The 12,893-nt window shown below is 46.9% G+C and overlaps 1 protein-coding gene and 1 long non-coding RNA gene across 4 annotated transcripts in view; both read left to right on the top strand.

Moving 5' to 3' along the window:
• SLC45A4 (solute carrier family 45 member 4) overlaps nucleotides 1–12,893 on the top strand; it is a 101,325-nt gene that overhangs the window by 44,330 nt on the left and 44,102 nt on the right. The window contains exon 2 of one of the 3 annotated variants that reach the window (XM_054657546.2): nucleotides 9,520–10,160. In XM_054657546.2, the coding sequence (XP_054513521.2) occupies nucleotides 9,920–10,160 (241 nt within the window). In that variant the 5' untranslated portion in view covers nucleotides 9,520–9,919. Of the gene's footprint in view, nucleotides 1–9,519; nucleotides 10,161–12,893 lie in introns of those variants that run through there. The other 2 variants (XM_063816623.1, XM_063816624.1) reach the window with 2 other exon arrangements.
• Nucleotides 11,051–11,342, top strand: LOC134810694 (uncharacterized). Its single transcript, XR_010159341.1, has 2 exons — nucleotides 11,051–11,107; nucleotides 11,212–11,342. It is a non-coding gene; the product is annotated as an uncharacterized LOC134810694 (long non-coding RNA).

The raw sequence follows: 12,893 nt of genomic DNA, 5'->3' as shown, positions 1-12,893 counted from the left end.
TAGGCTGCGGACCCAGGAACCTGTCCTTCAGCCTTGGCCCTTTAACTGAAGAAATGCTCAGACTGGTTCTTCTGGCACCAACCCGGAGGCCACCAGCTCTCCTTTCAGAGTGGCCAGTGCTGGGGCCGGGTCACCATGGCCTTCTCTGTGTGCTGTCCCCTGCAGTTCCACCCTCTAGATCTTTCGGTATTCATAGCCACTCCTTGACAAGGTGATAGGACCCTTAATTTATTTATTTATTTATTTTCTTTCTTTCTCTCTCTTTTTGTTTTTATTATTATTATTATTATTTTTTTTTTTTTGAGATGGAGTCTTGCTCTGTCGCCCAGGCTGGAGTACAGTGGCGCAGTTTCGGCTCACTGCAACCTCTGCCTCCCGGGTTCAAGCGATTCTCCTGCTTCAGCCTCCCCAGTAGCTGGGATTACAGGCACATGCCACCATGCCCAGCTAATTTTTGTATTTTTTTTTTTTTAAGTAGAGATGGGGTTTCACCATGTTGACCAGGATGGTCTTGATCTGACGTCGTGATCTACCCGCCTCGGCCTCCCAAAATGCTGGGATTACAGGCAAAAGCCACTGTGCCCGGCCATGACCCTTGATTTTCTAAGTAAACACTTAAACTTTATTTATTTATTTATTTATTTATTTATTCACAGTTTATGTTGACTTTATTTCTTTTTTCTTCTTCTTTTTTTAAAATTTTATTATTATTATACTTTAAGTTTTAGGGTACATGTGCACAATGTGCTGGTTAGTTACATATGTATACATGTGCCATGCTGGTGTGCTGCACCCATTAACTCGTCATTTAACATTAGGTATATCTCCCGATGCTATCCCTCCCCCCTCCCCCCTCCCCTTACCCCACAACAGTCCCCGGCGTGTGATGTTCCCCTTCCTGTGTCCATGTGTTCTCATTGTTCAATTCCCATCTATGAGTGAGAACACGTGGTGTTTGGTTTTTTGTCCTTGCGATAGTTTACTGAGAATGATGGTTTCCAGTTTCATCCATGTCCCTACGAAGGACATGAACTCATCATTTTTTATGGCTGCATAGTATTCCATGGTGTATATGTGCCACATTTTCTTAATCCAGTCTATCATTGTTGGACATTTGGGTTGGTTCCAAGTCTTTGCTATTGTGAATAGGGCTGCAATAAACATACGTGTGCATGTGTCTTTATAGCAGCACGATTTATAATCCTTTGGGTATATACCCAGTAATGGGATGGCTGGGTCAAATGATATTTCTAGTTCTAGATCCCTGAGGAATCGCCACACTGACTTCCACAATGGTTGAACTAGTTTACAGTCCCACCAACAGTGTAAAAGTGTTCCTATTTCTCCACATCCTCTCCAGCACCTGTTGTTTCTGACTTTTTAATGATCGCCATTCTAACCGGTGTGAGATGGTATCTCATTGTGGTTTTGATTTGCATTTCTCTGATGGCCAGTGATGATGAGCATTTTTTCATGTGTTTTTTGGCTGCATAAATGTCTTCTTTTGAGAAGTGTCTGTTCATATCCTTCACCCACTTTTTGATGGGGTTGTTTTTTTTCTTGTAAATTTGTTTGAGTTCATTGTAGATTCTGGATATTAGCCCTTTGTCAGATGAGTAGGTTGTGAAAATTTTCTCCCATTTTGTAGGTTGCCTGTTCACTCTGATGGTAGTTTCTTTTGCTGTGCAGAAGCTCTTTAGTTTAATTAGATCCCATTTGTCAATTTTGGCTTTTGTTGCCATTGCTTTTGGTGTTTTAGACATGAAGTCCTTGCCCATGCCTATGTCCTGAATGGTAATGCCTAGGTTTTCTTCTAGGGTTTTTATGGTTTTAGGTCTAACATGTAAGTCTTTAATCCATCTTGAATTAATTTTTGTATAAGGTGTAAGGAAGGGATCCAGTTTCAGCTTTCTACATATGGCTAGCCAGTTTTCCCAGCACCATTTATTAAATAGGGAATCCTTTCCCCATTTCTTGTTTTTGTCAGGTTTGTCAAAGATTAGATGGTTGTAGATATGTGGCATTATTTCTGAGGGCTCTGTTCTGTTCCATTGATCTATATCTCTGTTTTGGTACCAGTACCATGCTGTTTTGGTTACTGTAGCCTTGTAGTATAGTTTGAAGTCAGGTAGCGTGATGCCTCCAGCTTTGTTCTTTTGGCTTAGGATTGACTTGGCGATGCAGGCTCTTTTTTGGTTCCGTATGAACTTTAAAGTAGTTTTTTCCAGTTATGTGAAGAAAGTCATTGGTAGCTTGATGGGGATGGCATTGAATCTATAAATTACCTTGGGCAGTGTGGCCATTTTCATGATATTGATTCTTCCTACCCATGAGCATGGAATGTTCTTCCATTTGTTTGTATCCTCTTTTATTTCATTGAGCAGTGGTTTGTAGTTCTCCTTGAAGAGGTCCTTCACATCCCTTGTAAGTTGGATTCCTAGGTATTTTATTCTCTTTGAAGCAATTATGAATGGGAGGTCACTCATGATTTGGCTCTCTGTTTGTCTGTTATTGGTGTATAAGAATGCTTGTGATTTTTCTACATTGATTTTGTATCCTGAGACTTTGCTGAAGTTGCTTATCAGCTTAAGGAGATTTTGGGCTGAGACGATGGGGTTTTCTAGATATACAATCATGTCATCTGCAAACAGGGACAATTTGACTTCCTCTTTTCCTAATTGAATACCCTTTATTTCCTTCTTCTGCCTAATTGCCCTGGCCAGAACTTCCAACGCTATGTTGAATAGGAGTGGTGAGAGAGGGCATCCCTGTCTTGTGCCAGTTTTCAAAGGGAATGCTTCCAGTTTTTGCCCATTCAGTATGATATTGGCTGTGGGTCTGTCATAGATAGCTCTTATTTTGAGATACGTCCCATCAATACCTAATTTATTGAGAGCTTTTAGCATGAAGGGTTGTTGAATTTTGTCAAAGGCCTTTTCTGCGTCTATTGAGATAATCATGTGGTTTTTGTCTTTGGTTGTGTTTATACGCTGGATTACATTTATTGATTTGCGAATGTTGAACCAGCCTTGCATCTCAGGGATGAAGCCCACTTGATCATGGTGGATAAGCTTTTTGATGTGCTGCTGGATTCGGTTTGCCAGTATTTTATTGAGGATTTTTGCATCAATGTTCATCAAGGATATTGGTCTAAAATTCTCTTTTTTGGTTGTGTCTCTGCCAGGCTTTGGTATCAGGATGATGCTGGCCTCATAAAATGAGTTAGGGAGGATTCCCTCTTTTTCTGTTGATTGGAATAGTTTCAGAAGGAATGGTACCAGCTCCTCCTTGTACCTCTGGTAGAATTCGGTTGTGAATCCATCTGGTCCTGGACTTTTTTTGGTTGGTAAGCTATTGATTATTGCCACAATTTCGGAGCCTGTTATTGGTCTATTCAGAGATTCAACTTCTTCCTGGTTTAGTCTTGGGAGGGTGTATGTGTCGAGGAATTTATCCATTTCTTCTAGATTTTCTAGTTTTAAACTTTATTTTTAAATTATTTTCTGACTTCCCCTAAAGTGCTTACAGAATCCCCAGGGCTTTGCAGAAATAAAATGTTTGGAAGCAGCAGCTGCACCAGGTGGCATCCTACTGTGAGCTGTTGGGTGTTGTCTTCAAGATACTCACTTTAAAACTGGGTTAGTCCAATGGGTGCATATCTTTGAGGAAATTAAGGTTGGTTAACATGAGGTGGTGATGTTGTAGTGGTTAATTTAGCCTTGTTAAGATTACTGTTTGGACAGTTGCCTCAACTTTGCCTGCTCTTAGAAGCTCAGAAGCTTGCATTGGTGTTGACACCCTAGGTTGATAACATTCCTTGGATAAGTTCATGAAGCTATGAGACATTTGGTAGATTTTTGTACTTACTGCTACTTTAAACAAACTCAAGATGTCTAAAGATATTTGTTGTTTTCATCAATATAGATGCCAGTGAGGTCACCTGTGTAAAATCTGTGTACTGTGCCCCTGCCCCTGCCCTGCTTGAGGAAGGGAAGCCAGCTGTGTCCATGCGTAGACTACTTGCGTAACAGGTGACACCGGTGCCATGCTCATGCTGTTTCATGAGGACTTCAGGGACGCATAAGCCGGTGGCTGGTCACCCGGGGCACCTGGGAGTGACTTCAGCATAGCTGGTGGGGTGGGGAATGGTTTTCCAGTGCAGATACCCCATAGTAACTATCAGCTGATCAGCCTTATTCATTCATTCGCTTCATTTGTTCATTTAACAAATCTTGTCAAGCTCTTGCTGTGTGGCTGGAAACGGTGCATATGGAAGGGAAAGCCCAGGTTCAAGAAGCATGGACGTTGCCCATTGTGGACCGATGCTGGGAGATCTGGGGACAGATGAAAGCGGGGGATGAGGGTCTCTTGAGGGGGCTTCTCTCACTGCTTGGCAGGGTTTTGCCACCTACCAGTAGCTGTCATAATCCTTTGTGCAAGATGGGGATCACCCGTTTTAAAGGGGTCCAGTGAGCCCTGAGAAGAGTCTCTAAAAACGGGGTGGTTGAGCTGAAGGTGGGAAGGGCAAGAGGAGATGCACGGGAGGAGATGCAAGAGGAGATGCATGGGAAGGGCAAGGGAGATGCATGGCCGGTGGTGTGGGCAGAGCCAAGCTCAGGGGAGAGACGGAAGGGTGCAGGCTGGCGGAGAGGCAGCCTGCTCCGAAGGGTGATCCCTCGACCGATGGGCAGCACTGCCCAGGCATGGTTCTGGAGCTGGGGGGCCTGAGGTGGGGCCTGTGTGCACGGCTGAACGTGCAGCGCCATCACTGGCGGGCTGGGTCAGCAGTGTCCCAAGGCGTGAAGCCGTCTTGCTGGCCCCTCAGCCTGCTGAGCAGCGGTGTCTGGCGGCTTGCCCTGACCGTGGCCATGCGGATACTCTCGGGGTGTGGGCTAGATGCCTTTCCCACCCAGATGCTGGTCTCCCTCCTTTTCATCTTCTCTTTGGAAGGCCAACTTTATACCAGTTGTTAGAAGTTTGCTAGGAAAGCCCCAACATGTCAGAGGAACTCCAGTGAGGCAGCTGACTTTCCATGTCAAGGGAGTGCTCCTGCACCACTCTGTCCTTCTGTGGACTTGTGACTCTGTTACTAAGGACACAGGGCCCTTGCTCCCTGAGGGCTTAGTTTTTTGAAATCCTCAGCTATTCCCAGGTAAAAAGACATCTTGTTTTAGAGTCTGTTTTTTTTTTAAAAAAAAAAAAAAAAAAACAAGGTCTCACTGTGTCTCGCAGACTGGAGTGCAATGGCATAATTGTAGCTTACTTCAGCCTTGAACTCCTGGGCTCAAACAATCCTTCTGCCTCAATCTCCTGAGTAGATGGGACTATAGGCACATACCATCACATCTGGCTAATTAAAAAATAATAATAATTATAATAATTATAGAGATGGAGTCTTGCTGTGTTGCCCAGGCTGGTCTTCAACTCCTGGGCTCAAGCGATCCTCCTGCCTCAGCCTCTGGAGTAGCTGGGATCACAGGTATGCACCACCATGCTATCTTTGAAAAAAGGGTCTGACTGTGTTGCACAGGCCGAATGAATCTTTAGCTGATCCCTAAGACCTTTTGGTGGCCATCCCTGTGGCCCCAAGGTTGGAGTCCATGCTCCATGTGAGAGGCTGATGGTTGCCTGGGGCTTTTCTCTGTGGCTCCTCAGTGATTCTTACGCAACCTGCTCTTTGCAAACAAGGTGCTGAGAAATACCACTGGCTGGAGCGCAGCTGAGCTGCTTGGGAAAGGAATGGCCTGTAGCGTTGCCGCCTACACTCCTGGCCTTGGGTCGTCTCGGCACACGGGAGCGTGTCCGGTGTGTTTTCCAGTTCTGCTTTAAGTCAGGACTGGACAGTTTAGGTGGCACGGAGCAGAGTGAGGCTGGGGGGTGTGGGAGCCAAGCAGGGCTCCACCGTCGCCTTCTTTCCTGTTAAACAGAGAGACTCTGGCGACTTCCTGACCCTAGACCAGGCCGGAGGGCAGCAAACTGTGACCCAGGGGGCAGATCCAGCGCAGAGCTGGGATTTACAAGAATGACCAGCAAGCTAAGAATAGGTGTTGTGTTTTTAAAGGATTGTTTAAAAAAAAAAAAAAAAAAAGGAAGAAGAAACAAAAAAGGAGAATGTGCAACAGAGACCATCTGTGGCCCGAAATCCCGGAAATGTTCATCATCCAGCTTTACAGAGAAAGCTTCAGTGTCTGGTCTTGTCGGTGGACTCGGAATGGAATAATCAAGGGGTGAAGCATTTTTAAAGAAAGCCGTTTCCCTATTTAGTAATAACCCTAGAACAGAGTGTCTCCCTTTGGTGCTGTTGACGTTCTGGGCCAGGGCCTTCTCTGCTGGAGGCTGTTCTGTGCACTGTGGTGAGTTGAGCGGCATCCCTGGCCTCCGCCTATAAGATGCCAGTACTGTCCCCTCCTCCCCCTGTTGTCGCAAGCAGAGATGTCTCACGTCATTGCCAAGTGTCCCTGGAGGGTGCAGAGTTGCCCCTGGTTGAGAATCACTACCTTAGAATAATTCATACATTACTTATTACAGACATTTATTGCCTAACTCTCAGCTCTTACTGGAACGACTCTTAGGAACAGAGACGGCTTCACTTCAGGCACAAGTCTCCGAGGACACTGTAATGGGACAAAGAGCCGATTGAGCAGGCATGAAGGGTCTGATGTTTATAATTAAGTCATTAGGATTTCTTAGAAAACTAATTGCTTTTGTTCCTGCCCAAAACCCAGCTGATGTTTTCAGTCTTTGCAGACATGTCTGGGTGTTACTTCTTCTCACAAAAATGACTCTTCTTACCTGGTGGAAGAAAGCAGTTAAAATCATTGACCCTATTCTGGTACAAGATTGACAGACTGAAAACAGGGAAAATCGTGATATTTTCTGTTAGGAATGATTCTGAAAAGGTGGGGGCGGAACAAGAATAGCAGAATGTTGGTCCTTATTAAACCTGGGTGGTTTCTTACACTATTCTGTTTACTTTGCATATGTTAGAAATAGTTCTGGCTGGGTGTGGTGCCCCACGCTTGTAATCCCAGCACTTTGGGAGGCCGAAGCAGGTGGATCATGAGGTCAGGAGATCAAGACCATCCTGGCCAACATGGTGAAACCCTGTGTCTACTAAAAATACAAAAATTAGCTGGGCGTGGTGGCATGTGCCTGTAATCCCAGCTACTCAGGAGGCTGAGGCGGGAGAATCACTTGAACCTGGGAGGCGGAGGTTGCAGTGAGCCGAGATCACACCACTGCACTCCAGCCTGGGCAACAGAGCGAGACTGTCTCAAAAAAAAAAAAAAGTTTCATTACACAGTTTTTTGAAAAAATATTGCAGTAAGGTGACAGTTTGGAAACTCTTGTTTTAATTGAGATGTTTCTACGGTAGAGGACATTTGGAAAACTTGAAAGAATTCTCAAGGGCTGTCGTGTGGAATCGTAGCGACATTCGGGGGACGTAAGAAGCAAATACATAGGTAGCACCACTTGAACCTTTGGTTCTTAAGGAATTAGTAGGCATTCTGGTTTCCGCTGCAGCGTGAAAGAAGATGTAGGGAGGAGCTGGGACGGAAGAGCCAGGCGCACGGCTTCCTTCCAGAACCTCCTGTACAGCGGAGTCTTCTCCCTCCTGGGGCCCACGCGCCGGGGACCCACCTTCTCCATCAGGGCTGTGTGAGAGAGGAGCCGAGTGAAGACAGCACCTCGAGGTTTCTGATCTCCTCTGGGGAGAAAGAGAGGAGGAGCTAATTAAGACCACCTTTGGTTCGCTGGAAAGTAATGAGAAATATTTTTATTGAAACCAGTTGTTGGAAAAATTCTCAGTAAGGTATTGGCCCATAGACCTACCTTAATATAAACTGTGAACACCATTTAGGTGTGTTTTTAGGGGCTCTAACACTTCAGTTGAACCGAACCCCATGTCTGGAGACCTAACTCCAGAAGTCCTGAACTTGGGGTGTTCCACATCCCCGATCTTATCTTACCTGAGGAGAGATTGACCTCATTTCCTAAAACATTTCCAAGGTGGCATTTCCAGTTAGCTTATTGCTGCATTATTGTATGTGTTTGCCCAGGTGGGGAATTTGTCACCAAGCTGGGTTTGTCACTGGAGGCAGGGTGGTGGAAAGCCGAGGGTTGGGGTGATAGGGTTCCGTAGACCCTGGGAAAGCTGCGTGTGGGTTGGGAGTCTCCGAACCCCTAGGTACTATAGTCAGAGTTTGGCACATGCGTACATTTTTTTCTGGAGAGAAGGTCTATAATTTCATTTTATTCCCAAGAGGTTTTATAACCTAAAGGCCAATACCACAGGAGTCCAGGTGCCTTTGGGTAGACTTCGAACTCCCCCCGGACAGAGAATCATGCTATCCTCATTGCACCCAGCCTCCTACTTTTCATTTTTCTTTTCTTTTTGTTTTTTGTTTGTTTGTTTGTTTTTGTTTTTGTTTTTTGAGACAGGGTCTCACTCTGTCGCCCAGGCTGGAGTGCAGTGGTGCGATCTCAGCTTACTGCAACTTCCACCTCCCGGGTTCAAGTGATTCTCCTGCCTCACCCTCCTGAGTAGCTGGTATTACAGGCGCCCGCCACCATGCCTGGCTAATTTTTGTATTTTTAGTAGAGATGGGCTTTCGCCATGTTGCCCAAGCAGGTCTTGAACTCCTAATCTCAGGTGATCCACCTGCTTCAGCCCCCTAATGTGCTGGGATTACAGACTTGAGCCACCGTGCCCAGCTGCTTTTTATTTTTAATTTCCACCTCTCCAGGCAGGGTCTACAGTTTCCCTTTTTGGCTGGGCACGGTGGCTAACACTTGTAAATCCTAGTGCTTTGGGAGGCCGAGGCAGGGTAGATCGCTTGAGCCCAGGAGTTGGATACCAGCCGGGTCAATGTAATGGGGACCCTAGAAAAATTAGCTGGGTGTAGTGGTGCACGCCTATAGTCGCAGCTACTCGGGAGGATGAGGTGGGAGATCACTTGAGCCCAGGAGTTTGAGGCTGCAGAGAGCCATGGTCGTGTGACCACACTCCAGCCTGGGCAACGGAGCGAGACGTTGTCTCTAACAAATTAAACTTTTTTAAACAAAAGTTTTCCCTTTTGATTCTCTTTTGCCTACCTCCCCCACTTTTCCCTTCACCTCCTTACTTCCCTCTCATGATATCTGCAGCCACAAAGGGTGTCGCCAGCCGCCTCCAGCCTGCTGGAATAGTTACGTGCTGTGGTACACAGGGTGGACGATATTGTTACTGGCCAAAGAGTGAATATTTCCAGCGTTTTTCTGTCTGTTCTTTGATCCTGCTTTCCTTGATCGCCCCACCTTTGTCCTTCCCCAGGATTCACTTTCGTATGAGAAAATGTTTTTCTAGAAAGTAGGTTTGGTTATTTGCACAGACGTACCCAGAGTGAGTGGCAGAGAGCTGTGTGATCTTGGGTCAGGCCCTCGGGGCACACGGCTTGCTCGGGGGTCGGGCGGCGGTCCACAGGGCCATCTGGTGGCCGTCCCCTGACTCTCTGGCCGGGTTGTTTTCCTCTTTTGCAGATCATCCAGTCACTCGATGGGGATTACCAGCGGACCACCTGTTTGTATCACCTTCCCACCTCTCTGTAGCAAGAAAAATCACTTCAGCACCTCTTCAGTAATAATGATGAAACTGGTATTAACTGAATGGCAATTATGGATTTTTAACTCTAATTCACAGTAAACCAGCAAGCCATATGTTTAAAATCCAACCAAAAATCGTTCTGTGTTGCTGCATGTCTCATACCGTTGTGAGAAGTTGTGAGATAGCCACTTGTGCAAAGAGGAATGTAAGTGTTACCTGCCCGAGGAACACAGCAGAAGCAGAAAGAGAAGACGTCTTAATTTATCATTACAGATATATGAAAGCATTATTTATATAGATAGAATATATAGATAAATACATATATTTTTGGTGGTAATGAAAATGGCTCCGCAGAATGCCGACCCGGAATCTATGCAAGTTCAAGAGTTATCCGTGCCCCTGCCGGACCCGCAGAAAGCCGGAGGCGCAGAGGCCGAGAACTGCGAGACCATCAGCGAGGGGTCCATAGACCGAATCCCCATGCGCCTGTGGGTGATGCACGGGGCGGTGATGTTTGGCAGGGAGTTCTGTTACGCCATGGAAACCGCTCTGGTCACACCAATACTGTTGCAGATTGGTAAGTCTCCTCCCCGTCTGTGCGCAGTGAACGCTGAGCGGAGTGCTAGCGGACTGGGCGTGGCTCTGATCCTCTGGAGGCAGAGGATGGTGCGTCCTGGAGAGCCCCGGGCACAGGAGTCTTTGTCTCCTCTCCCTTCAGCCTGCCCTGATGGTGGTTTTCGTCTCCTGTTTTCAGCCAGGTTTGGGGAGGAGTGATCTTCGGATGTTGACGTTGAATTACAGTTTTGGCAAAGTGGTAGCTCAGCATCTGGGGCAGAATTGGCACTGATAAGTACTGGCTCTCGGCCAGGGCTCACCTCTCCCGCTGTCCCTGCCAGGCCACAGTGAACAACGAGCAAAGGGCAGGGTCGCCAGCACTGACAGTCACTGGCTGTGTCATGCAGGCGAATTCGGGAGCCCCTCTGTGCCACACACTGATTCTTTGTGTGTAAAGTGATTGCAATCGCAAACCAACCCTAAGAGGGTCCCAGGTGTGCTTAGAACAGTGCCTGGCTGTGGGAGATACTGGAAGATGCTGTCATCTTATCATTGTTGCTGTTGACTTGAATCCAAGGTTATTGTGGACAGTAGATGGCTCAGAGACAGGCATTTCCATAAGCATGGAAATTCACAGGCACGCACAGGTGGGCATGAAAACATGGAAAATCACAGACGCACAGGTGGGCATGAAAACACGGAAATTCACAGACACGTGCAGGTGGGCATGAAAACACGGAAATTCACAGACACGCAGGTGGGCATGAAAACATGGAAATTCACAGACATGCAGGTGGGCATGAAAACACGGAAATTCACAGACACGCAGGTGGGCATGAAAACACAGAAATTCACAGACGCACAGGTGGGCATGAAAACACGGAAATTCACAGACACGCAAGTAGACATGAAAACAAATTCACAGACGCGCAGGTGGGCATGAAAACACGGAAATTCACAGACACGCAGGTGGGCATGAAAACACGGAAATTCACAGACACTCGCAGGTGGGCGTGAAAACACGGAAATTCAGACGCACAGGTGGGCACGAAAACGGAAATTCACAGACACAGGTGGGCATGAAAACACAGAAATTCACAGACGCACAGGTGGGCATGAAAACACGGAAATTCACAGACACTCGCAGGTGGGCATGAAAACACGGAAATTCACAGACGCACAGGTGGGTATGAAAACACGGAAATTCACAGACGCACAGGTGGGCATGAAGACACGGAAATTCACAGACACTCGCAGGTGGGCGTGAAAACACGGAAATTCACAGACGCACAGGTGGGCATGAAAACACGGAAATTCACAGACGCACAGGTGGGCATGAAAACACAGAAATTCACAGACATGCAGGTGGGCATGAAAACACGGAAATTCACAGACACTCGCAGGTGGGCGTGAAAACACGGAAATTCACAGACACGCAGGTGGGCGTGAAAACACGGAAATTCACAGACGCACAGGTGGGCGTGAAAACACGGAAATTCACAGACACGCAGGTGGGCATGAAAACACGGAAATTAACAGAGACGCGCAGGTTGGCATGACCAGGCTCGCATGGGCAAGATGTGGTGTTTCTTCCAGATTACCGGGCAGCAGAGCGGGGACCCTGTAGGGAGTCCCCACTGGCAGTGTCTTGGGCCCTAAAAATCTTGTCAGAATGTTTATTTTCTTTACGACCTAAGGAAGTTTTTAAAAAATCTGTCATTTTCCAAACCCTTAGCAATATAAGGTGTCTGGGTAAGAGGCAGACAGTTTAGAAGCATCAGTTTTATTCTAGAATTCAACATATTGCATGGTAAAGTATTTTCAAGCCTACTTATTTTGGTTGTTTTAGGGATGTTTGGTGATACAAACATAATAAAGTGTTTCTTGTTCCGTGAGCGCTCACTCAGCCTCGCTGCAGTGCGGATCCCTCGGTTATGTGCACGGATCTGACTCCAGCGTGAAATCGTAGCATTTTATTCGATTGTGTGTGGGGCAGCCCCGCTGGCATCAGCACTGATTTCCTGTCACCCTGCCGTGGGAGCTGATGCTGATTATTACCAAAATCACAGGAGATACTGTGTCCATCCCTCGATCTTGTCACTTAATACATTAATGAAAAAGCACTCATCTTACTTTTCCAGTGCTTCCATGATTGTATTTCAGCGTGCTTTTCCGTCTGCAATCCTGTGTCTTTTTTCATCTTTAAAAACCTTGTTTTGAGAAGGCTTCATGAGAAGGCCAGAGGACCTGGGGCTCAGACAAGGTTAGAGGACTCTTTTCTGGAGGGTCGGGGGCTCGGACGTAGGGGACCGGGCGCAGTTCGCGCTCTTGTTCTCTCCTCTGTGTGTGTCATTCTGCATGTATTCTGCTTGTGCTCCTTGGGTGCCCATCATATCCTAGGGCACGGAGGGTGGACAGGACCCACATCTGTGGGCCAGGGGGCTTAGCTCTGTGGCAGGGGGGGCGCTTCGAGAAAGAAAGTGACCCGACCAGCGAGGGAAAGAAATGGGCTGGACCAGTGTGGGAAGGCCTTCATGGAGAGCAGGGCAAGGGCTCTTGGGCATCACATCCAGAGGCTGAGGGAGGGGAGACCTGGCTGTGTTCGTGGAACTGAAGGACCACTTTCACGACTAGACCTTAGCCAGGGAGAAGTTGGGTAGCAGTTAATTTTACTAAACATTTATTTCGTCCCTTCAGTATGTGAGGACTTGGCACCGAGTTAATCATGAAAGCACTGTCATAACAAAGCTGAGGC

The sequence above is a fragment of the Pan troglodytes genome, chromosome 7 (genome assembly GCF_028858775.2).
Source record: "Pan troglodytes isolate AG18354 chromosome 7, NHGRI_mPanTro3-v2.0_pri, whole genome shotgun sequence".
NCBI lineage: Eukaryota > Metazoa > Chordata > Mammalia > Primates > Hominidae > Pan > Pan troglodytes.
The sequence above is the reverse complement of the archived record's forward strand: the minus strand, read 5'-3'. Positions and strand labels throughout refer to the sequence as shown.